A 24,378-nucleotide genomic window follows, 5' to 3' on the forward strand; every position below is an offset into this window, starting at 1 on the left:
GGGCAGCCTGCGACACCAGCAGGAATGTCGCTGGGAGGCACCGGGCTGGCCCCAAACGCTTTCAGCTCCGGCTTTCACACCCTCGCAGACCAGCCATTGTGGGTTCAAGGCCCGGCCACAGCAAGCCAAACTATCCAGCATCGAAAGCTTCTGAGCATTTTTCAGCACCAGTGTCAAATGCTGCTCGGCTCAGACAGACGCACCGGGCTAGCGCGCGCTCGGGCGCCGGGGCAGGCATCCATCGCCCCGCAGCGCCCACCAGAACACAGACCGGCTCCGCAGCATCCAAGTGCGGCTGAGCCGCAGCAGTTTGCTCCCCGTACCCTGGCCAAGCCAAGGGGCCTCTGCCTGGGAGCAGCCCCTACCTTTCTTCTGGTGTTTGTAAATTTCCAGCTGCCTCTGCTGCTGCAGTCTCAGCGTGTTGATGATGGCCACGGTGAGGCGGAGTGCTTCTTTGGGGTACCCGTGGGAGCGCAGGGCATCGACCCGCGCACACGCAGTGGGGACGTGTTCTGCAAAACAAGGTTGCGCGCGGCGTCAGCTTTCTCCCTTCAAGAGCACTGGCCTGCTAACCCCAGGGGTGTGAGTTCAGTCCTTGCAGGGGCCATGTAGGGATCTGGGGCAAATCTGTCAGGGGTGGAACTGGGTCCTGCCCGGAGGGCGGGGGCCTGGACTCGATGACTCTCGAGGTCCCTGCCAGTGCTAGGAGATAGGTAAGTCCAGCCCGTTCTCTGCCGTGTTAAGTGTCCTCGGCCGATCGACCAGGGTTGCTTGCCAAGAGTATTCACAGAGTTCCTGCCACATTCTAGGAACAGCGGCTATAAAGAACCATGCCCTGCCCTGGACGGTACCCCAGGAAACGAGGCTTTGCTTTGTCTAACCCGGGAGGCGTTTCTAACATCTCCGGGCCGAGCCTCTGTGAAGAGTTAGCACCATGTTTACCCACCCAGGGCTGCACTTTTCACCCTTCCTGGGTGCAGCCCGCTCAGCTGAGAGCTCTTCTCTCCTACACTTGCTCAACTTTCCTCGCGTCTGCCCCCGAACAGGGTTCAACCCGGGGTTCTGACCGGCCTCGCTGGAGCCGGAGGCTGTGACTGTGCCTCCCCTCTTCCCCGGGGGTTCAGCATTAGGATCAGTTGCATGAAGAACAGAGTCACGGCTGCTTAGAAATTCCTCTGTTCCCGCTGCTTATTCCCCCCTCATGCGCCTGCGGAGAGGGCTAGGACTCTGGGCGAGAAAGCAGCAGCAGCAGCAGCAGCGGCTGACAGGACAGACTATGGAAAGCAGCCGCCAGCTCGTCCTCCTGCAAATGTCCCCAGCAAGCAAATAAATGGGGAGTAAAGAAAAATCTAAAATTGCGGCAGCAGCAGGATCGTCTCTTTCTGTGCAGCACGGGAGGGTCTTTGCTCAAGAGTTCTGCTCTAAGTCCCAATCGGGTACGTTACACGGAACGCCCTCCCCCCGCCTCCTCGTGCAGAAAAGGCGTGAAACACAGACGGGTTTGCAGAAGAATCTCTCACTGGCTCCCTCTAGTGTTGATTTGCTAAATGGGGGAACTCGGTAGCACTTTCTAGACGAACAAAACATGGAGATGGGATCATGAGCTTTCGTGGGCACAGCCCACTTCTTCAGACGCCGGGAATCCAGACCAAGAATAAACAAATTCATTTCTTCTTCTTATTTATTTATCTTATGTATCGTATTCATTCTTGGATCTGGACTTTTAACACTCCGGTCACGGAGAAGTGGGCTGTACCCACGAAAGCTCATGATCCCATCGACATGGTTTGGTAGTTTTTAAGGTGCTACCAGACAGGGGCGGTTGAGTTTTGCGGGGCCCAGGGCAGCACAATTTTGCGGGGCCCCCCTTTGGAGAGAAAATAGAAAAAAGACGTCAAATGCGCAAATTGAAGGTTATTTTTCATATTAAATGTGAATTGGGTAAATTTGATAGAGACTGAATTTAGTTGGACCATTTTTATTGTAATTCATTCTTAAACACAATTCTGCATTAATAATTAAACATTGTAATTTGTATTAGCTCTACTAGAGCTGTCTAGCTGCTCTGGCAGCACATTCTGCAATGATGCCAGCAAAGTCCATTTCTTCACACAGGTCGTTTTCAATGGATAGAATCGAAAGCCCTACGAAATGCTCCTGGCTCACAGTCCATTCTCTTCGGCTGCCCATGGCTGGTATTTGCCAGGCAGCGTTGGGTGTTCGGCAGCCAGGCAGCATTGGGACTTGTGGGGGCCAGGTGGAGTGTGGGTGTTGAGGCTGTGGGGGGGGGGAGCACGGGGCGTGTGGGTGTTGAGGCTTGGGGGGACAGACAGCGTTGGGTGTTGGGGGGAGGCAGCATGTGGCTGTTGGACTTGGGGGCCAGGCAGTATTAGGTGTTGGGATTTGGGGGGGCAGGCAGCGTGTGGGTGCTGGGATTTGGAGGGCAGGCAGTGTGTGGTTACTCGGGTTGGGGGGCAGGCAGGGTGTGGCTATGTGGAGGATGGTGCACAGATGGGCCATACGGAGGATCAGCAGGCAGGGGTGTCTGACTCAGACAGGCCAAAATGACCATTTCTGCCTCTCGAACAGCTCCTGGCTGGACAGGGGCAGCTGGCAACTCCCCCTGCTCCCAGGGACGTGTGTGTGTGTGGGGGGGGGGGAGCGCTGTCTGTGGAGCTGGATCGTGCTGCGCCCATGAGTGGGGGGAGATGGGGACTGGCGGGAGGAGACGGGGTCTCCCTGGCGGGCGGGTCGTTCTACCCCCGGGCGCGGCGGGAAAGGGGTCTGGGCTCCCCCGGGGGGGAGACTGCGCCACCCCCAGCCTCTCTCTGGGCGGGGCAGGAGGGGGGAGCAGCGGGAAACCCCGGCGCCACGGCCAGGCATCGCCCTTCGCCTCCATGGCAACAAGTCGCTGCCGCGCACGTGCCACTGGCTAATGGAGACGCTTGTGGGCTCGCAGCGAAAGGCGGTGGCGGCTCCAGCAGGTCAGGGCAGCAGCGGCAGATACACGGCAGGGCGAGCGGGGCTGGCGGGGGCCTATAGAAGTGCGGGGCCCGGGGCAGCCGCCCCGCTCGCCCTGCCCTATATCCGCCGCTGCTGCCGCCAGACTATTTGTCATTTAAGTTTTTCTAGTTCCAGACTAACTCGGCTCCCCTCTGAAGCTCACTGAACTCTGCCATTCAATGCTGCTGCCACGTCAGCTGTTTGCCGTGGCCTCGTGAAACCCTCCAGGAAGAGGCTGCGAGGGAATAAAACGGAAAATCAAAGCAACGACATGAAAAAGAATCGGGACAAGTATGGGCTTCGTGAAGTCCTGTTACAAGACTGGAGTGAAGCAGGAGGCACCTATTTTCAAAGCTTTGACAGATGCGATCGAGAAACTGGCCTCCTTCATGCAGCAGGGCCACCTAGCTCAGAGCAGACCCTGCAGCGAGCTGGTTATGGAGAAAACACCCCACAGTGACGCGTCCTCGAACTCTGGCCGGTTGCGCCTAGTTTATGCTCCAAAGTCTAACAGTCTATAGAGCCTTGTTACCTAACTGGGGATGTTCTAATTATCTTTATCAATACCGATGTACGTATTGATTCGTTATGGAGCGCTTGGTGACCTTGTGGCAGCGAGTTCCACAGGTTAACGGTGTGGCTTGTCTTGAAATGTTTTCACTTTTGTCTTGGGCCTGTTTCACTAAATGATTTCACTTCCTTGCTCTTGTGCTATGGGGCAGGGCAAACAGGAAGCCCGACTGACCTCCTCTATCCCAGCCACTGCCTTCCCCTCCCTTACTTATTTCTGCACTACCCAGTCCTGGGTTTTGCAGTTTCTCGGCTCACAAAAGTCTTTCTGGGGTTCTGATCATTTCTGTCACCCAGCCCCCATGTCTGTGCTCAGTTTTGAGATCGACAGACCAGAACGGGGCGTAATAGTCCCGGTGACGACCTGCTGTAGGTCACAAGCGAGGCCGGGTCACCAGGAACGGGCTGTACACGCTCCATCGCCTGTGGGCTAGCCCTGCTGGGGGTGCCCGCTGGTGTCTTGGCGCGGAAGGGAGCGGGCTGAGGAACCGGCTCTCCCTAGCCGAGCCACAGCTGGACTCTCGTTGCTGTGGATCACAGAGCCCCGCGGGCCTGCGAGGGAGAACAGCAACTGGAACCTGAAGCAGCGGGGACAGGGCTGGGGATGGGGCAGGCTTTGTACAGGGGGCCGGCTCACCCCATGCAGCTCTGCCCTGGAGGCCAGGCTGGGCCCGGGCCCTCCCCCTGCTCCTGAGGCCAAGGGGCGGCTGGACACAAAGGGGCTGGGCTGCAGGTGGAAGGTGGGAGGAATGTCGGGAAACTCAACGGGGGGAGGGACTCAGGTCAGGCAGGCACAGGGAGCTCCTCACGCTTATCCCACATGGGCCGCCAGAGCCATGGGAGTGCCAGGCCCCCCGGCGTGGGCAGGGTTTCGCCCGGGGCCTTGGCCGTCCAAGCGGAGGCGGGAGCCGGCTGGCAGCCAGTCCTGCGCTGCGCTGGGATGCTGAGGCAAACGGCGCTCGGGCCGGGACGGGGGCGGCTCCTCGTCCCCCACGCCGGGGCAGGAAGGGCCTGGCCTCTCTCCGGGAGCCCGGCACGGGGCAGTGACCCTCCCAGACCGGCTTCCCCTGCAGCCGCCTTCGGGGAGTGGCGGGAGCTTTGTCCCCTCCCCGGGGGCGTCGAGGCGCCTCAGAAGGCAGGTCCAGGGGCCCAGCGGCCAGGGGACGGGCACAGCTGAGAGCACGGCAGGAACTCCAGCTAGACCCAGCGCGCGGAGCAGGGCCCAGGCGGCGCCCCGCACCCCGACCCCCGCGCCCGAGGGAGGAAGGGGGTTACCTAGCCACAGCGGCTGTCCTTGGGCGTTGAAGAGGAGGCTCTCGCCCTCCCGCTGGTAGGCCGGGGACACGTAGAAGTCGCTGCTGATGATGCGCTGCAGGTGGCTGTCCTGCCAGTGCAGGTCGCAGCCCTCGATGGCGCGAGTGAACACCGTCCGCCGCGGCCGCGCCAGGGGATCTGCAAAGGAACCACCGTTGGGTGTCAGGCGGCCGGTTCTGTGGTCCGGCCGCAGAACGGCGCACGGCCCGGCGGGGCCGGCAAACGAGGGGCCCTGCTCCACCCGGTGTGGCAAACAGGGCCCGTCCCCCGGCCACAGCTCGGGGGCTCCGGGAGCAGGCCAGGTTCCTGACCCACGTGCTGCGTCGCTGGAGACGAGCCCGGAGACCCAACGCCCCGTCTCAAGGTCTGTGGTCTCAGAGAGGGAGGCTGCGGGGCCTCTCACGGGGGCTGCGCTGCAGGTAAACGGCACGTCCAGCTGGGGCACCTGTCGGAGGACGCGGCCCGCAAACGGCCTGGGAGCCAAGAGTGGCCGAGTGCAAATCCCGACCCTGACACCGGAAACAGAACGGCCCCCCCGGGCCAGGCCTGCACTCCCGCTAGCCCAGGGCCCTGGCTGCTGAGAGTGACGGATGCCAGGCGCCCCAGAGGGAATGAATCGAGCGACCCCCCCCCCCCCCCCCCCCCCGTCGCCCATCCCCAGCGTCTGACAAACGGGCTAGGGCCGCCCGCCCTGCCCAGCCTGGCTAACGGCCACCTCTCCTCCAGGAACGCAGCTGGAACCTTGTATGGCCTCGTATCTCAGTTACAGGCACTGACTCTCTGCGGACACGGGCCGGTCCTTCCCAGCCTCACCCTGCGCCCCTGTGAAAGGGAGCGAGCGCCCGACCCCCCAACCCTCCCCAAGGAAGGAAACCCCCCTGCCAACGCCTACTGTGCAGATCCAGGGAGCCCTGCGGCTCTGCAGAATTCCAGCACCACCTTCTCGGCTGCTTGTTTTGAGCGCGCCCGCACGAGGCCCTAACGTGACCGGGAAATGCCCCTCGGCACCCTACCCAAGGGCCACGCCCCGCACTCCAGCGTCACGTCGAAAGACCCACCCAATCAGCCTCTTTCTGTTAGCACTGCAGCCTGCAACGTAGATCAGAGCAGCGCCGGGGGCCCAGGCAGGCGCTTGGAGCCGGCTGTTGCCGGAGGAAGAGGCTACTTTGGCCGGCCTGGCTGTTTCGGGCTGAGATTGCTGTCGTGCTACTGGGCAGGGCTGCGGGGGCAGAGGAGGAATGCCTGGGGACCACAGGGGAGGGGGAGAAATGGCAGCGCTGGCAGGCGGGATAAACAGACCGAAACACACGCCACCAGCACCCTGCTGGACTTCTGCCGTCCCAGGGGCAGAGCTGGAAAAACCACCCAGTTCCTCCCGAGACCCACGCGAGGCGAGGCTGCAGAACGGGCCACGAGGACGGATTTCAGGAATCCGTGGTGGTACAAACGCGTTATCTGACGGGAACAGAAATCATAAAAGCCACTGGGGTTGGCGGAATTTCCCTCTTCGAAGCGTGGTGCACACGGGAACCATCTAACGCTGCCGGGAGGTCAGGCAAGATGACCACAAGGGTCCCTTCTGGCCTTGGCGTCTACTCAGCAGAACCTCGATGTTCTGAACACCCTGGGAACAGCCCCCCAGCCTCGCAACAGCCCCCCGGCCTCCGAACAGCCCCCCGGCCTCGCAACAGCCCCCCGGCCTCGCAACAGCCCCCCGGCCTCGCAACAGCCCCCCGGCCTCGGAACACTGCCCATTTCTGGCTCTGGATCCAGCTACTGACACTCCCGACCACTGGGCTCCCTCCTCGGCCCAGCATGATGTCCTCCCGGGCCGGTGCGTGTGTAAGGGGCAGTGTGTGGGGGGGTGCAGACAAGCAGTCCTATGGGCCTCCCTTTACGCTGAAATACAGGCAAAGCACGGTACTTGCGGGGCAGGGGGAGATGCTTCGCTGCTGCCTGATTGGTTACTTCCAGTTTACACGGTGTCCGGTCGCACGGTCAGTGCCGAGCGGTGGGGATCCTACCACGGAGGTCGGGCTGTAGCCCTTAGTTTAAAAGTGGGGAATCCGAGGGCTACATGGGTAAGGAGCTGGCTGCCGAAAGAGGCAGACAGACGCCTCGCTGCTCTCGACACCCCACCGGGCACCCATCCGCCTTTCCACATCTGTGACTAGCCCGGGTCGCACACGGAAACAGCAGCACAACCGGGCAGGTGTTCGTGCTGGTGTCGGGAAGCCAGGCTGCGTCCCAGCAACGCGCAAGCTTCGCCCTGCCCGACTGCCCTGACACCAAGGTCTAGCAAGCACATATGGTTCCACGTTTAGCTGAAATGGGCCGGTGGGGCGCCAGCCAACAGCTCTCCCGCCCCGCAGTGTCTCTCTGCCGGGGGAGCGCCCGATTCGCGGGGAAGGCTTAAAACACTAATTACACCCAGAAGAGCGACGCTTCCTTCGCAACATCGCTGCTCCCCGCCTTCCATATTGGCTGCATCAAATACACACAAGACCAATTAGAGCGCAGCAGATGGAGCCGCCGCCAGAGCAGTATGTTTCAATTAATGTCTATTTTCAGCAAAAGGAAGGGGGGGGGGGGAAGGGTGCTTAAAATTAAAGGGATCAAGTGCTTTGTCAGGGCTTGAGAAAATATTTCCATGCTAACGAGCATTCCCACAAATTGATTTGCGCTGGCCCCCGTTAATAACGGCTCCCCTGAAATGCACACGCTGGAGTCGCACTGTAAGAGCATCAAGGGAGATTAAATAACCAGGCACAAAATCGTGAGGGGCAAGGTCCCGCCGCCACCAGCGAGGTCCTCCCACTTGTGGAAACGTGACGGCAAGGATTCCAGAGCGCCCCTCGCTTCGAGCGGCACAGGGCCGGACGCGAGTCTCGCTTTCCCCGGCCCCCGGGATCCCAACCCAAACGCACAGGGAGCTGCCTCCGCGGGTAGGGTCGACCCTGACACCGTTTCACAAAGAGGGAGAACCCAGCAGAGCCCTTTCGTGGCCATTTCAAATGAACGCCCGTGGAAACGATATTTGTGACTGAGAATCCCACCGCAGCTTCCTACTTGGGCCTGGGAACCAGCCGGGCCATGGCTTGGAAACACAGGAAACCGACCAGCCTCATTTCAGAGCAGGGCGCAAAAGGAGCCTTGTCGATGCGGAATGCCGAGTTCAGGCTGCAGTCTGCCTCCAACGGCCAGTGTTTCCAGCGTGTGTCCTGGACAGCGTCACAGGCCAGACCTCGGGCCCGGGTGCCCTCTGCATCCCCGGCATAGCTCACCCCTCTGATAGCTGATCTGTGAGGAGAATTTCTAAAGCACTTGCCACTGGGTAACTCCGCTCCCAGTTCAGTGAATCGTAAGACACCCAGGCCAGCGCTGCACTCGAGTGGAAAGTCGGTTTAAGGTCCGCAACTCCAGCTGCATGAATATGTAGCTGGAGCTGAGTTTGGTGCCGTCTTCAGAGAGGGAAGCTGACAGGAGCAAACACTCCAGTCAGCTTCCCTTCCTCCTCGCGACCGCCAGGAGCACCGGCACTCACCGGAGCCACCCTCAGCATTTGATTTAGCAGGTCTGAACTAGACCCGCTAAATGGATCGCCAGAAGAATCGACCTTCGGCATGGCAAGTGCGGATAGCATCTTCACCAGAAGCAGAGCTGAGCTAAGGATACGCGTTCTCAAAAATCCCACCACCGCTACTTCAAAGCACGTTTGATTTTCTCCCTCCCCGTCCTAGTGCGGCGATCGCTCCGCACTCAGGCAGCGGGGCGATGGGTTGGACAGACCATTGGGACTAGCGGAAACCGATCCATCAATAAGAAACAGCATCGCTGCTGAAGAATCTGATGTTTTTCCAAGTGATCAGAATGACATTAACCCCATGAGCTACCAACGCAGGGCAAGGAATTTGCTGCAGGGTGATGTTCACCGTGCCAGCACTTCACTTAGGCTGCTATCCGGCTGATGCCAACCACAGGCTCGCCCAGGGACAGGACTCTGCTGAGGCCCCGTGGGAGCCGCCCCGTTCCCACTCACCTTGGCCGTGATTGGAGCTCTGCGTCAGCGCGTTGGTGATGTTGGGCAGCTCGTTGCCGTAATTCCCGTCCTCCAGCGGGCACACGTCCATGTCGCCCCACTTCCGGAGCTGCCGGAGCCAGCAGGACTTCTCCTCCAGCTTGCAGTGCGGGTTCAGCACCACGCACACCCACAGGGCCCCTGCGCAGAGAGAAAGCGACACAAACCCACACACGCATGGCAAAAGGCTTCAGCGTGATCGGACCGCGGCCAGCTGGCTTCGCGCGCACCCCCAGCCCTCTGCCTGCCGTGAAAGCTGGGAAGGTTTCTAAAGCCCCCACCGCCCCCGAAGGGCCCCTAGGAAGCGTAAAGCAAGTTAAGCACAACTCCGTAATGAAGCTAACCTACAATCTCAAGAGGTTGAGGACCTGTCTGTTGGTTTGACAGGACTGCTCCCTGCCAGGACCTCCCCCCCGTCCCCGGCTTGAACTACGCATGGACGCAAGCTCAGAAACGCCCCGGCAAGCAGGCAAGTCAGCCTCTCCCCAGACTAACCCGATGCTGATCCTGCGCCTCCCCCCCGGGTTCCCATTCAAAGCAGAATTTCTGTTGCCACCGTTCTTTGGGCTGTTGGCATCCGGCTGCTTGCAGAGATTTGATTTCCTTTGGGTCCAGTCCCCCCGAGTCCCCAGGCTGCAGCAGAGACGTTGGGAGTTTGTGTCCTGGGGGAAGCTGGACCCAGAGTGCAGGCTGACAGGCACCCCCCCTTGCCTAGCCCAGGGGAGGAGCATGACCCAGGACGGTGACGGCTGGCAGCAGCGCTCTGGATCGGCTGAGGGGCTCACTGCGAGAGAGCCGTCTGCTCTCCTTCCTCCGTGCCCAGCCCGCCTGTTCCCACGCACGAAGGCGAATTTCACACCCTCTCCTTTCCAACCACCTCTGGTCAGCGGCGCACAGCGGCCTGCGTCGGGTCCTGGAGGCACCCACCAACTCAGCTAGGGATGTAAAATCCCATCGAATCGGTTAACTAGCTACATGTTACGGTTAACCGGTTAGCCACTTAAATGGGAGCCCGGGGGCTAGGGAGCTGCTGGGCCGGGCTGCCGGATAATGGGATCTCCGCGTTCTCCGGTCCTGGGCCAGGTAACAGGTTAACCATTCACATCCCGTGTCCACCCGGCTTTCGTAAATTACAGCGTTCACCATTCTCGCTCACTCTGGTTCCGTCTCGGCAGAGAATCAGCTCTAGCATCCCACGGCACATGGTGGGTTCAAAAGAACCGTCAGGAAAGGGAGCAGAGAAATCTCTACGAACGGCTGATACTGGAAGCTGGAATTGTTCTAAATATAATCACCGCTTTCATGGAGAAACGACACCCCGGAAATCTGCCACGTGCGTTCTCCCGCCACTTGTCGGCTTATCCTGGCAAAACGCTAGGGGGACCGAGGGGACACGCTCTGGGTTTTAACGTGAAAAGTTGCCTGCCGGAGGCGTCAGGAAGAGAGGAGGCAGAAGCGGGGTTGGTATTTCCCGATGCCTCTCGCTGACAGAGGCAGCATCTTAGAAAGGATCATTTGAAACGCTCCCTCTAACAAGTCATGGAAAAGATTCCAAAGAATATTTTGCGTGTTTCCTGATCAGACTGATCCAGCGACAGAGGCGAAATCCATCGCTAAAACAAAGAGATTCGAGTCCTTTAATGGAAAATCGCAGGGCAACCGTCGCTACGAAGTCACGTCTGACCCCTCCGGGATACAGTCCTGTCGTTACCAGCGCTGCTACCGTCTCGGTGACAACAGGCTTGGAAAGACACGGGCACCTGGGCTCGAACGAAACGCTCTGTACGCGCTACGCGGCTCAGCAGCATTTCTGGCGCAGGGATGAGCATGGGAGCTAAGTGCCCGGACTGGGCCGCCGGCTGCCGAAGCACTGACGTGCCCGGCCGTGAAAGGAAAGCGAAAGGCCGGAGTGCTGCCCGCCCCTTAGAGCGGCCTGCTAGCGGGGGCGCGGTGTCGGCTTTCGGAGGCGCTGAAGAGCGTCAACCAACCTGGAAAGCCAATACGAGCGGCGACCGCAGCGGCTGCAAAAGTCAGAACCAGGGGCCTTGAACAGCCTTTGTCAGGCCTCTGGCCCGTGTCGTGTGAGGCTGCGAGGCCAGAAGCAAAGCGGGGCTCAGAAAGGGGCTGGATACGTTCCCGGAGGGCGGATCCATCAGTGGCCATTGGCCTCGCCGGCCAGTGCCCCACGCCCAGGCCCTGAGCCCTCTGCCTAACACAGGCTGGGACTGGACACCAGGGAGGGATCACTCGAAACCGCCCTGTCCTGTTCCTCCCCCGAAACACCTGGCACTGGCAGGGAGAGGACGCTGGGCTGGATGGGCGGGACCGTTCAGTCAAACCAACCCAGGCGCTGGGGCGCCGAAGTCCTCACTGCGTTGCCGTGGAGACCGATTCTCCCCCATCCCCCAAAATCTTCACTCCCCGGGGGCTCTCTGCCGGCAGCGGTTAGAGGGCCCGGCCTGTGCTAAGCCGCCTCTTGGCCGGGACACGCGCGAGAGTGGAACGAATCCAGCGGGATGTGATCTGGGAAGTGGGATCGTCCCCTCCGGTCAAACGAGGGGCGATTTCACGGAGCTGGGGTTTAAACGCCTGGGCTCCCGTCTACCTAGCCCGGCCTCCTACGGAGCTAGTGGTTTGTCTGCTGCGCTGCCCCATAACCCTCCACGTGGCCATGGCTGGAAACAGAATCTGCCCGTCACGAGTACACTGCGGCCCGAGACAGCGATTTCGGCAATAGGAGGAAGGGGGTTAAGGCTTCCTCCAGCCCAGAGCTCTGGAGCGGAGACGCACTCACGTTCCATAGATAAGGTCACCCTCCTCCCCCAAAAAATCAAAGAACGGCTCCTATTTCCTACAACGGCCTCCCCTGCCGGACCCGGGGAACGCCCCGCTGTAAACAAACCGGGGCGGGGTAAATACACCCACCCCCGCGGATTAAGGTCAGACTGCCGTTCAGCTGGTTGCTATTTCTCATGATGGGGATTAATCCCAAATCCTGACCCACTGGTGCAAACCCGGCAAGCACCACAACTCGCAGACTAACCCCACAGCGGAGCTTTTGTTTGGCTCGGCGCCCGGCCCTTTCAATTACGCTCAGTTTGCAGGCTAGATCCAAGCAAATTAGGCCTTTGAGGGGGTTTTTCAACTAGGAAATCCAGCCAAGCCCCTCGCTTTTCACCCAGCATAATCCACAATCTATTTTAAGGCTGGTCTTTTTCCAGGCATGAACAAGGCTTTCAGTGTTTGTACTAATAAGAATTTGCTATTAAATGTGATTTTTAGAGGGCCCGTCTTCTCTTCCATACCACAAAGCCAGGTGATCGGCAGCTCATCTTAAACAGACAAGTGCAGGGCTGCTATCTTACAATGTCTTAGGTCTTTATGGTGAAGAATTGCAGTGCTTTGAACACTGGGGTAAGTGCAAGTGGAGACAGGGCCCACTGTCTCACAGGTGGCAAACCCTACCCTGAACCTCACTGGATCACAATCAGACCTTGCAGCCATGAGTTCCACAGGTTAACCTCGCTGCATTAAAACCACATTTCCTTTTATCCACTTACCACTTATTATCTTTCAAATGTCACTGGCTAGTCCCCTGGCTCCTGTTTTAAGAGAATGAGTAAAGAGCAGCCTCTAATGTACAAACCCTCCGCTTCTGGCTTCCCTCCAGCCCGTCTCCTTTCCCGCCCCCTCACTGCGCCATATGGCAGTCTCGCCACATCTTGGACAATTTTCATCCCTAATCTCCGACGCCCACTGCTCCCACCGTCTCCCTTTCGGAAGGTGCCTGGGTGGGGACACGGCCGTGCCCTGGAGCGACAGGGTACCACTGCAAGATCTGCTGCCTTCAGGGCGAGCCTGGTGTTTCTCTGTCCCGTCCCAGCGCCTGCTTTTCAGACCACGGGTGCTGGTGTACACCAAGCCGTTCCCTGCGTGCGAATCCAGCCATGCCGCGGGGGCGTGCCGATGTCTTTCCCACGTGCATTGCTTTGCATTTCAGTGGCCACCGCGCCGACCTTGCCTTGGTAGCACCTTCCATCTTTCGCCAGTCCCGACAGATACACCAGCGCCAGGCCCCCCTCGCCACGCTGGGGCACCCCACCACGAGCCCCCTGCCGCGCTGCACACGGCCCGTTCGTCCTGCTCTGCTTCCTGCCGCTGCAATCCAGTGGCTGGACTAGGACCAGGGAGACAAATTCCTGGCCAGAGGACCTGGCTCGGAGACTCTCGGCAAGTCCCTTCCCTTCCATGTGGCTGCCCACAGGGGCTCAACTGACCCCAGCTACGCAAGAACGACGAGGGCAGATGTGTCCCCCTGGGCTCCGAGACCCCCTCTCGGCCTGGGGGATCCCCCTGGGCTGCAGCACAGCGCTGCATTTGCTCCCGCCGGACGCTCTCCAAGGTGCCTGGGAGGAAACACGAGCGCCTGCTCTGCAGCCCCCTGGGCCGGGTGTCGCCTCTGGACTGAGCAGCGCTGGGGGGGCAACAGGTGAGCCGCTTGCCCAGGCCCTGGGCCGCGGGGCAGGTTTTTCCTTCACTTGTAACCGGCAGCTTCTACTCGCTTCTACTGCACGCGGCCCTCGAGCGCGGGAGCCGCACGGCGGCCTGGTGTCCGCGGGGGGGCTCAGGGAGGCTGGTGGGGGGCTGCCCTGCTGTCACGCAAGGCAGCAGACCGGGGGGCACAGCAGCTGGCCAGGGAGGGGCTGGCACGTAACCCGCTCGCCTGCCATGAGAACGGGTGGGGGCTTGCGACAGCCCCCGGAGCAGAGCATCGGCGTTGCCCCCAGCCTGGGGACAATCCCCAGCCCGCCCCCGCAATGAACGCAGACGAGGCTGGGGGGGAGCGAGTCCCCCTGGTTAAACCCCAAAGCGTCACCCCTGGACAAAGGGTTAACGTTTTGCTCCCCTGGACACAGCTGCAGACGCGCCTCTCCCCCTGCACTTCGGGTCAGCGGGGGACCCTGTTTCCAGCCCACGGCGCAGACCCCCCCAAGCCCACTGAGCCCAGCCGCTCCCTGGACCTCTGAACCGGTGTCTCTGCGGAAGGGCAAGCAGGGGGATCGAACCCTCCTCCCCCGCCACCAGGCCCGCGACGCCCGCAGGCCACTCCGCCCGCCGAGCTCCCTGCCACCCCGGGGACCTTACCCAGCTCGTCCCACAGCTGCCGGCACTTGTCCGTCATGCCCGTCCCCTGCTGCCTCCAGAGCGCGAGCCGGGGGTCCGCCATGAACTGCTCCGTGATGAGCGTCAGCATCCGGGCGCCGTTGGAATCGCGCATCCGCAGCATCTCGCGCACCTGCGGCGGGGGGGAGAGACGGGAGGGGCCAGCTGGAGAGGAGGGGGTTGGAGACCCTGTGGCTCTTTGGAGACCCGCCCCTGCCCCAGCGGGATCCCAGTCGTGTGCTGGGTAGGAAGCTGCTGCTGGGCTGCCTTGAGCCAGGCCGTCCCCCACCTGCGGGTCGCAATCCCCACGTGGGTCGTTCCGTGTTCCCGCTAATCTCCCCCAGCCCGAGCGGAGTGAATATTGTGTGCACCGACGTGGAGGGGCCGTGCGACGCCGAGGGGCCGTGCGACGCGCCGTGCGACGCCGGGGGGCCGTGCGACGCCGGGGGGCCGTGCGACGCGTCACCTTCGTATTGGGGCACGTAACAACACTCAGGCAGCGGGGGTAGGGCCAAGGGGTTCTGAGCGTGGGAGGGGGCTCAGGGCTCCAGCGGGGGACACAGACTCGGGGGTGAGGCCGGGTTTGAGGTTTAGGAGGCTGCTCCAGGGTTACTGCGAGGAGAGAAAACCCGCCCCCCAGCAATCTGTCCATGCAGCAGCACCTGGGCTGGGGGGATGGCACCTTTCCCAGCCCTGGCCGCTCTATGCCTGGGCCAGGATGGGCCCCACAGCAGGGGCCAAGGCCGTGCCACGGCAGGGTTGGCGTCACAGCACGGTGTCACTGGAGCCCTGGCTGCAGCTGGACCCGGGCCGGGTCAGGGACAGGCCGCCTCAGCCACAAGCACCACGGGAGCTGGGTCCGCACGGCCACGGCAGCATTAGGGCCGGGGCTGAGCTGCAGGACCAGGGACGGGGCTGGGCCTGGCCACCCACCGCAGGTTGGAGGGCAGGCTAGGCTGGGCCGCCTCCCCCGGCTGTCACGGTCTCTGCCCTGCGTGGGGCAAACAGGCGGTGACCGGTGCTGCCAGGGATGGCGCTGGACGTGCCGGGGCCCGGGGCCAAAGCCCAGCGCCCCCAGCCGCAGCCCGAGCTCCAGTGCCCGAGGTGAATGTGGCCCCCACTTCCGGGGGGGCTCAGGCAGGGGCCACGTCGTCGTGAGAGAGGCCCTGTGCTCGGCGCCGTCAGCCCCTCAGGACTTGCCCACGCGTCACCCCGCGGGCGGAGAGCCGACGGGAGCGGCGCCGCGGAAAGCTCAGACCCCCGACTGGGCCGGGGGGCCCGGCGCCGAGCCGGCTGCCTGAGGAGGAGGAGCCGTGTGGGGAAGGGCCGAGGAGCCGGCCACTCACCTTGGCGAACATGGAGTTGAGCTGCTTGCCGGAGCCGTAGTACCCTCCCTGCGACAGGAACAGCTTCACCTGCTCGCGCACTTGCTCCTCGTCCAAATGCCAGCAGTTCTCGTCGTCGATGCTGGCGCCGGCGGTGGGGTCCGGCGCACCTGGCGGGAGGGAGGCGATCGCGTTTACAGCGGCAGACCCGGGCGCTCTCCCCTCCCGCGCGTCCTGAGGGGAGAAGGCCGAGAGGCTGCCCGCCGGTCTGAGGCCTAAGCCCTCTGCAGGCCCGGCTGGCGTCGAGAGCGTCTCAGCCAACGCCTGGTGCTCCCCGTCGGTCGGCAAGCTAGGCCGGGGGCGCAGGCAAGGAGGGGAAGCGAACGTCCCAGGGCCTCGCGCTGCTGTTCCAAGGGACTGAACGGTGAGAACCGACCCAGGGAGAAGCCAAAGGATCTGGCGCGGGTCAGGTGAGTTACGGCAGCTCCCCACGAGGAGGAGTTCATGCTGCAGCGCCCTGGTTGTGCAAGGAGAGCCGGGGGAGCCCGACAGGATCAGGGCCTGAGGTGACAAACCAAACCGGCTCAGGAGAGGGCTAAAACCACCCCCGTGCCCCTCAGCCAAGCCAGATAAGATCAGACGCACGTCTGGTTTCTTTTAAACACGACGGGGATACGGACGCGCTCACTAAGCTGCGATTCTCACTCTTGTCAGTCGGGGGAGATTCCACCCCCCCCCCCGTTCCTCCAAGCCATGGGTTCCCAAACTGGGGGGGGGGTTAAGAAATTCCGGGGGGGGGGGGGCCTGAGGCGACCCAGCCCCCCTCCTGCCAACCCTCCCCCCCCCTTAGTTTTGCTGCTATTTTTGTTTTTTGGCCCTGGTCAGTTCCTTTTTTTTTTCGCTCAAAAGTTTTGCTGCTGGGGGAGGGGGAAGGGGGCGTCATCGTGAGGGTTTCTCAAAAATCAAAAAGGATGCTGAGAAGTTTGGGAATTGCTGCTCCAAGCCTTCCTCGGAGAAGCGGCCCCCATGCTCATGACTGGCCCTGCTGGGCTGAATCGGGATATTTCCAAGGGAAACGTTCTGAGTGTCTTGGACAAGAAGCGGGGGGTCGGGTTTTCCCTTCACACCCCGCTTGTTCCTACTCAGCTCCCCCTGGTTTGCTGTGTTAAGAGCCAGCACCAATGAACACCCCTTGCTTTGCAGGCTGGCGCTACCGCGGCGCCCGGCCTGGGGCGGGGGTAGAACAGCGGCGTAGCGGGAATGCCTGGCGCCGCGGCGGGCCGTTTGCAGGGAAGCTGCCGGAATAGCCCTTCCGCGCCAAGCCCAGCGGAGCGCCGCATGGAGATGAAAGACCCAGCGGGCGCGGCAGCGGCTAGATAAAATGCAGCTTGTGCCTGTCGAGCAGCCGGCGAGACGCATTCAGAAGCCTCGGCGGCGCGGACCGCCTGGGAAATTAAAAACCATTTTGCATGGCGGAGCCGCTGTCAGCGTGTGCGCACCACAAACACGGAGCCGTGTTAGCCCTTCCCCCTTCTCCCCAGGCGGCTCTGTGAGCCCCGCCCGACGCCGCGCCGCGGGAGAAAGGGTCAGCTGGATGCGCGACTTGAAACAAAGCCCTTCGCCCCCTGGGCCAGACGGGGTTTGGTTCCAGGGGGACAACAGGCCCCACAGAAATTCGACAGGGAAAAACAATGATGGTGAAAAATCACAATGCCCGGAGCCGGCTCCGCTGAACTTGCGCCCACTTCTCTCGCGCTTATCACCGCCCGCGAGCGAGCACGGGGGCAGTGCCGGCCAGGCAGGATGCCGCACGCGCCGCCGAGGGAAAGTGGCGACCATGGCGTTGGGAACGCGGCCCGGCGGGCACCTCTCGACCAGCGCCACGGGCTGGCTAGGAAAGGCTGCTGTCACCTTCCCGGCCCTCGCTGAGGTAGGGAGAATTTCCGGAAGGTTCCCCCCGCCCGGCACGCCATACGGACAGCTCCCCCGCTGCGCCACGGACCCCACCCTGACTGGCGCTGAGCGCAGGCAACTCCGAGAAACCGCTGCTAAGCCAACGCATCGAAATCCGCCCCCTAACGAAAACCAAAGCGAACGCTTCCGCCGGAGCCAGGGAACTGCTTCTGAAGGGAAGGGAGCGTACCCAAGCCCCTCTGCCCTCGACCCGATAAGCTGCCATGACTTGTCTTTTTACACGTCCTTCGACTTGCTAATTCCCTGGGTGCGGGACTTTCGGGCCGAGCCCTCAGCATACCCGTGCCCTGCCAGAGGGGGCGCCGACTGCCATTTCCTCAGCCGCACCATCGACAAGCGACGGAGCAGTATGCCCGGGGCCGCGTCTAAGCCGGCGGAAAGGAAAAGAACCAGAACCGGCGCCAGCGAAGCCCAAAAGCGCCCGTGTGGCGAAAACGGAGACAGCAGGCAAGTCCCACGTCCACTGACACAAAGGGCCAAATTCACCTGCAGCTTTGGAATAGGCCCAAGGGATTGAGCCCCCTTCGGGTCAACAGCAGGCTGGAGTTTAAAGATCCTTTGTCTCTATTCCTGGCGAGCGCCGTTACCCCACTAACGAAGGGGAGAGAGGCTGCTGTATTATCCAGAGGCAGGGAGCCAGGACCTGCCTGTCTTAGGCCTGGGCGGTAGAGAAATGCTGCTCCCCCGTTTCACAGAGGGACTAAGTGACATGCTCAAGGTCATACAGGGAGTCTGAGGCAGGGCATGAACCCGAAGCTGCCCCCCACCCATCTAACCACTGGGCTATACTGTCCTCTCATGGCCTGGCTTGTAATGTTCTGAGCACCCATTGCTCTTAATGGGTATATCTATACGGGGATAAAATCCGGCTTCGGATCAGCTAACTTAGAACTCATATGATTCAGGGGGCTGAAAAACTGCTGAGAAGACATTTAGGCTTTGCTGGACCCCAAGCTATAGGACAGACTCCAGCCCAAGTCTGACTGACTACATGGCAGTTTTTAGCCCCACCGGCCCAAGTCAGCTGACCCGGGGCAGCTGCAGCCATGTCAAGGGGCTTTTATTCCCAAGCAGAGATACCCAGTGTCTCCTAGCACGAGAACAAGTCAGTGAAAGTGAAAGATGACAGATTTAAAACTCTTAAAAGGAAATACTGTTTCATATGATATACAAGTGGAACTCATTGCTGCAGGAAGTCAGTGAGGCCAAGTATTTAACAAGATCAAAGACAGACAAGAATATGCAGACACACCAATGCAGGGGGCTAAGTTCCTACACTGGCTTACTGTGGGGTTTCTGTGCCTTGGAGCATTTGGTGTCAGCCACTGGTGGAGACGGTATCCTGGATAGATGGAGTTTGGTCTCGTAGTCTGGCAATTCCCCGGTTCCTAGGGAAGCAGTGCGGAGGAATGGGCAGGACACTGGGTTGGACTCCAAATATTGGGTTAAATTCCTAGCTCTGCTACCATCCTTCTGGTTGACCTTGGGCAAGTCACTTCCTTTCTGTGCCTCAGTTTCCCCACCTGCAAAATGGGGACGAGACTGACCTCCTGCGACGGCTCTTTCCATCGAAGGGCTATACGGATAAGCCAGGTGTGGTAAGGAGTGGGAAGTGACAACGGTGGGAGCTGTGGACACTCAGCGCCTCCGAAAAATGAGGCCGGCCGATTTTTACATTGAAACCCAAGAGCAACGACCAAGGGGAGTGTTTAACAACAGGGAAAACTGGAATGAGCCAGCTGGCAGGAGTAGCATGGCGGGATTCCCCCCCCACCCCCCGCGGTGTACTTTGTGACGCTGTCCCCCTTCACCAGAACGCCCCTCCCAGTTTTCACATCCAATGTTTCAAGTTGGGCTGAATAGCCACACGGTTCCTGCGCTTCAAAACGGCAATCTAGTCATTACCTGGGGATTTATGTTGCACTGATATAAAAGATTCATGGAGGGTGTTTGTAATAGCAGACTCCTACACATGCGACCGGAAAGAGCAGATAACAGGTTCCCAATTCTACTGGGGAAATAGATAAACATTTATGAGTAAATAATGGTATCTGTGAGCGTTTAAATATTAATGATGGGAACCATCAATTGTATGTTGCCAATTTTAACGCTGCATTAACCTAGCCAGTAGAATGCCGTCACCTAAATAAAACCAAAGGGTCGTTCTGTGTCCAGACTCCAAATTAGCAGGCATGGCAGGTAAAGCAGGCCCCGAAACTGCTTCAAAAGTTGCTTATATGATAACCTTCCGAGTCTAATCCCGTTTTCAGCTAAGCTTGATCCATTTCCCACATGATCAGGCTGTAAGGAACTCGTCACCCACCACACGCATCTCACGCGGAACGGGGGCAACCCAACCTGCACACTTTGGAAGGACAGCAGCAAATGGAACTGGTCCAACTAGCACCAGTCAAACAGCCCCAACATTCCCCCAGCCTCAGGGCTTCAGAATTTCCCCTCCACTTCCAGACGTCCCCTTACGGGAACCAGCGTTGGCCTAGCGCATCGAGGACACCGAACCTCCGGTTGAAAGATGAGCAGAACTCAGTGGCCGGGGCTGGAGAAACCCCAATTCCGGGACGGAATGCGGAGCACAGCTGGACGCTCGCTCTGGTCACATGACCGCAAGGCAGCGAGTCGCTCGCGTGGCAGGTGGAGGGGAGAAGAGGAGAACGCCAGGGAATAGTCAGATACTTCCTGGCTCGTCTCCAGAGGCCGCAGGGCCCCCAGGTGCTTAACCCTGGCCAAGTTCTCCCAAGCTGGTGCTCCCCAACGGGCTCAGGGGGCAGGCAGCCCTTCACCCCAAAGGGTCAGAGGTGGGAAAGGCAGAAAGGCCTCAGCAGCAGCACCCTCCCTCCTGGGGGTAACGTGGGATGGGGAAGGGCCGGAACTAGACATGTGGGATGGACACACACCCTTCCCTTTAGCTTCTGCCCCCCATACGGGGAGGCAGCCAGCCTGAGTGCAGAGCAGAAGAGGCCAGAGCCTCTTCCAGCCACTGGGACGCTGCCCCTGTAGCGCAGCAGCTGCCTAGGAGAGCCTGGCTAGGTGGGGCAAAAAGGGTCAGGGAGAGCATAGGGGCCCTAGAGTGGGCGGGGCGGGGCAGGGCAGGGAGGAGCACATAGGGTGGTGACGTGTCCTGCCCTTTGCTAAAGCAGGAGGCTGGGATGGGAGTGCGATGCGTCACAGATCGGACGGGCGTGGGGCTCCCTGGTATTGCTTTTGGGACCCCTAAGATCCACTGCACTTCTTGCTGGTTTCCCCTCCCCCACTCGCAAAGGTACAGGCTGAACCTCTCTAGTCTGGCACTCTGATCCGGCAACCTCCGTGGTCCAGCGTGATGTTAGTTCGCCGGGTGTCCACGTATCACGGCGTGGCCAAGCTCCCCGTGGTCCCAGAAAGTCTGTTTACAGCCCCCAGGCCTGGCGCACAGTGTTCTGTGCTGTTACTTAGCTCTAATTCCCCCCAAATGTCTCTAAGAGCCCAGCAAGCCGTGGCAGTGTTGGTAATGTGGCTAGGCAACACCGGCCTGCTGAGGCTTGGCAAATGCTCTGGGCCGGCACCGGTCCGATCCTGAGGATGCCGGACTCGAGAAGTTCAGCCTGTGTTCGTCTAGCGATTTAAACAGCCCTTATCTCTGTAGAGTCGGAGGGTCTCAGAGCCACATGCTGCAGCCCCGGTTCCCCAGATCTCAGCCCCTGCCTCCTTCCTTCCTGCTCTTTGCACAAGTCACAAGCTCGCAACTCAAAAGTTACAGCCCATCACAACTCGAGGGAGCCGTCTGAAGGGGCCCGGCCACATCGGGACCTGGGGGGGGAGAGATTGAATAGGCAAGTGCTTGGAAACAGAGAGGGGGGCAAATGCGGAGGAGAAGAGGTGGATTTTTTTTAACCCTGGAAGGCGGCACCTTCGCCAGCCCAACAGACCCACAAGGCGGCTGCTGCGAGAGCGGCACTAAAAGGCAGTGAAGAGTCTCCGCTCCCGTCTCGGGTGCTCGGCTTCGGGGCTTCTCCGCCAACCCGGGAAGCTTTGAGGGAGGTCGAAGCGTCCTGGAGCCCTTGCCCTAGGATGACAGCTCTGGGAGAAATCCTGAAGCAGTGCTCAAAGCTGGCTGAGTCACGGCCTGCCCCGAGGCCCGGCAGACATCCGTGAGGAATGTCTCATGACTGCACACGGGGCGCTACGGAAAGCCGCTGGCCGCGTGTCTGACGCTGGGGGAGAACCAGACGTGAAGGAAAGCCACCCAGGGAAGAAGCGGGCACCAGGAAGGCAGATGACCTATAACACAAGCTAAAAAGAGCAGAGAGGTGGAGACGGGGAAGGTCATGCCCTCTGATCGGCCTCTCAACCCTCCTCTCTCTTTTTTTAAACTAACGGAGATCAGAAGAGGTTTTCCGCAGGAAGTCTGGTGATTCGGGGGAGGGACACGGCACACACACAGGAAACAGTAACAAGTCATTGCACAGGCCTGGGCAAACGGATCCGGCCAGTCAAGTCACTGGATCCAGCCCCCTGATGCTGCAGGGAGTCCCAGGCAGGCTCCCCTCTTGCCTCACCCCACCCATACGCCGCTCAGAAACACGGCTGCGGGGCGGTTTTTCTTTAAAAACGGTGAATCCGGAGGGGAGGGAGGAAGGTTAGGAGCTGCTCTCACCCCCAGCACAATCCCATTGGCCAGTTTCTGGCCAGAAGCTGGCCAATGGGAGCTGCCTGCTTCAATAACAGGCAGCCACGAAGCACAAGGGGCTCCAGAGCAGAGGGCTGTGGGGGCGGGGGGGAGCAGGCAGGCTTGCCGGCTGACTGACTGACTCAGGAATGGCTGTTGGCTGGTAAGTCTCCTGGCAGAGCCTGCCTCTGGCACCTCAGCCCCTCCCTTCCCCAACCTTCTGCCCCCCACTCTACATACCGGCACCCCAAACCCATGCTCCAGATCACAGTCCCCTCCTGGCCTAGCTCACAACCCACCCCCTCTCCACCCCAGACCAGTGCCCCAGGTCCCAGCTGCCTCCTTCACCCCAACTCCCTTCCGCACCCAACCTCCCTCCCAGACCCTGCCCCTCCTCCAACAACGTCATGGAAGAGCGCGGCCCCCGACCACTTTCCAAATTCTTGGAGTGGCCCCCCCCCCATAAAAAATGATTGCCCATAGCAAGTGTCCCTCTGACCCACAATGGCCTGACAGGGCAGCTGCTGGCGCGGTGTCAGCTGGAACCAGGTTTAAACAGGGCGGGTAACAAGCCCCGAAAGCAGGGGTTGTTTGAGGGACCAGCTGGCAGACGCCTCGAGGGGCGGCTGGGAAGAACTGCCGCGTTCCAGGCCCAGACGCGTCCCGCTGCCCCCTCCTAGCGCCCGGCTCCGTACCGCCAGCGAGACGGACACAGAGAGGCTGGAAACGTTCACCCTCTGCCTCCCAGCCCCCAGACGAGGCTCGCGGGCCTGGGTGAGAGGCTTACACGTGGCGCAGACGCCCCAGGAGGGAGGGCTCTGAGCAAGGGCCGCTGCGAGCAGGGGAGCCGTGCTGGGAAAGACCTGCACAAGCCACCTAGCGCCGCCGCCGGCCCGGCCACGCCCACCAGCACGTGCTGATCTGAATCCCGACCTGCCGGCAGGCCGGAAGAGTCCCCTTGCTCACGGTGAGGAAGGCGCTGTCCTGCAGGGCTGCCGACAACGCATGCTGGGCACGGAGGGGCTTAGCGATAGGCATGGAAAGGGTTAACTGGTTACTCAGTAAGCATTTGCCTTACCGGCATGCTTACGGGGTAACCGGTTAACCGGCACCTGGCTGGAGCACCCCCTGCCCACAGCTGCGGGATGCTCCAGCCTGGCCGGTTCCACTGCACCGTGGGAGGGGGGCTACTCCTGCAGCCGCTGAGCCGGTCAAACATGCCTGAGGCCGGCAGACTGAGCGTGTTGTGCCTGTCTTTACGAGGCGGGTTTGCTCACCCTTGGATCATTCTCGCGGTTCTTCTCTGACCCCTCTTCATTTACCAACTTCTCGTTTGAGACACGGCCACCAGCTCAGGGCCCAGGAGCCCGGCAGTGCCCTAGAGAGGGGTAAATTAAACACTCCGCTCGGACTCAAGGTTCCTGTGTCCGCGTTCCAGGCTCACGTTAGCGCTTCTGGTCACAGCCTCACACCGGGTGCTCGGGTTCAGAGGATAAGCAACAACGACCCTCCAAAGCTTTTTCAGAACTCGCTTCTCTATGGGAGCCAAGCAGAAACCCACCTGGAGCTGCCTTCCTGAGTCTGCAGCCTGACTTGCAGCCGGTGCGTCTGCGGCTGCTCAGACCTGTTATGCTGCAATAGGTGAAAATTGACCAGTATTTCCAGTATTCCACTGCCACTATCCAGAGCTTTCCAGGCACTGTCTCCTACACAGCGTCCGAGCCCCTTCACTGTCAGAAGGAATCCTGACACATCACTTTCACAGCCTTCTCCCGCAACACCCTTGTACCTGGAACAAACTTTATTCCTGGCAGAATGCTGAGCCACCGAGCAGGCGCAGAATTTATGTCCCCCCCAGACTTCTTTGCTTCCCTGCAGAAAAATGACTTTCTGATGGGGAGGCAAAGGGAAGCCACAACAGCGATCGTGCGACCTTCCCCAACCGTTTGTTTTGGGTGCTCAGGGCAGAGGGCAGCGAAGAAAGTCACTATGGGGCACAGGGTGGGACTAAGGAAGAGCCAGCTGGTGGCTCCCACCCTATGCCGAGCTCAGCTGCCAGTCGTAGCTGGGAAGGGCGGGACTTCCGCTTCCCCTCAGGGCGTATGGTGCTAGATCAGACCCTCCCCCAGGTTTCTCACTCAGCTGCAGGAAGCTTTGCGAACTCCCTCCCCCCACTTCCTGAACCCATCACTCCAGAGCTGCAGGGGGGGGGGGTTGGCTGTCCAGGGGGCTGCTTCCCCATCCACTCAATGTCTATGCCGCCAGACCCCCCTACCCAGCCTCCC

General features: G+C 60.7%; 1 protein-coding gene across 1 annotated transcript in view; it reads right to left on the reverse strand.

Annotated features, from left to right (window-relative positions):
* The window catches only part of ZSWIM5 (zinc finger SWIM-type containing 5), a 159,097-nt gene that overhangs the window by 14,401 nt on the left and 120,318 nt on the right, over positions 1-24,378 (reverse strand). Inside the window, exons 3-7 of the mRNA XM_075935847.2 lie at positions 15,475-15,623; positions 14,111-14,261; positions 8,927-9,106; positions 4,849-5,025; positions 366-512 (exon numbers count right to left, since the gene is read on the reverse strand). Of these exons, the coding sequence (XP_075791962.2) occupies positions 366-512; positions 4,849-5,025; positions 8,927-9,106; positions 14,111-14,261; positions 15,475-15,623 (804 nt within the window). The remainder of the gene's footprint in view (positions 1-365; positions 513-4,848; positions 5,026-8,926; positions 9,107-14,110; positions 14,262-15,474; positions 15,624-24,378) is intronic.

This window comes from Pelodiscus sinensis, chromosome 9 (genome assembly GCF_052426305.1).
Source record: "Pelodiscus sinensis isolate ZL-2025 chromosome 9, ASM5242630v1, whole genome shotgun sequence".
Classification (NCBI taxonomy): Eukaryota; Metazoa; Chordata; order Testudines; family Trionychidae; genus Pelodiscus; species Pelodiscus sinensis.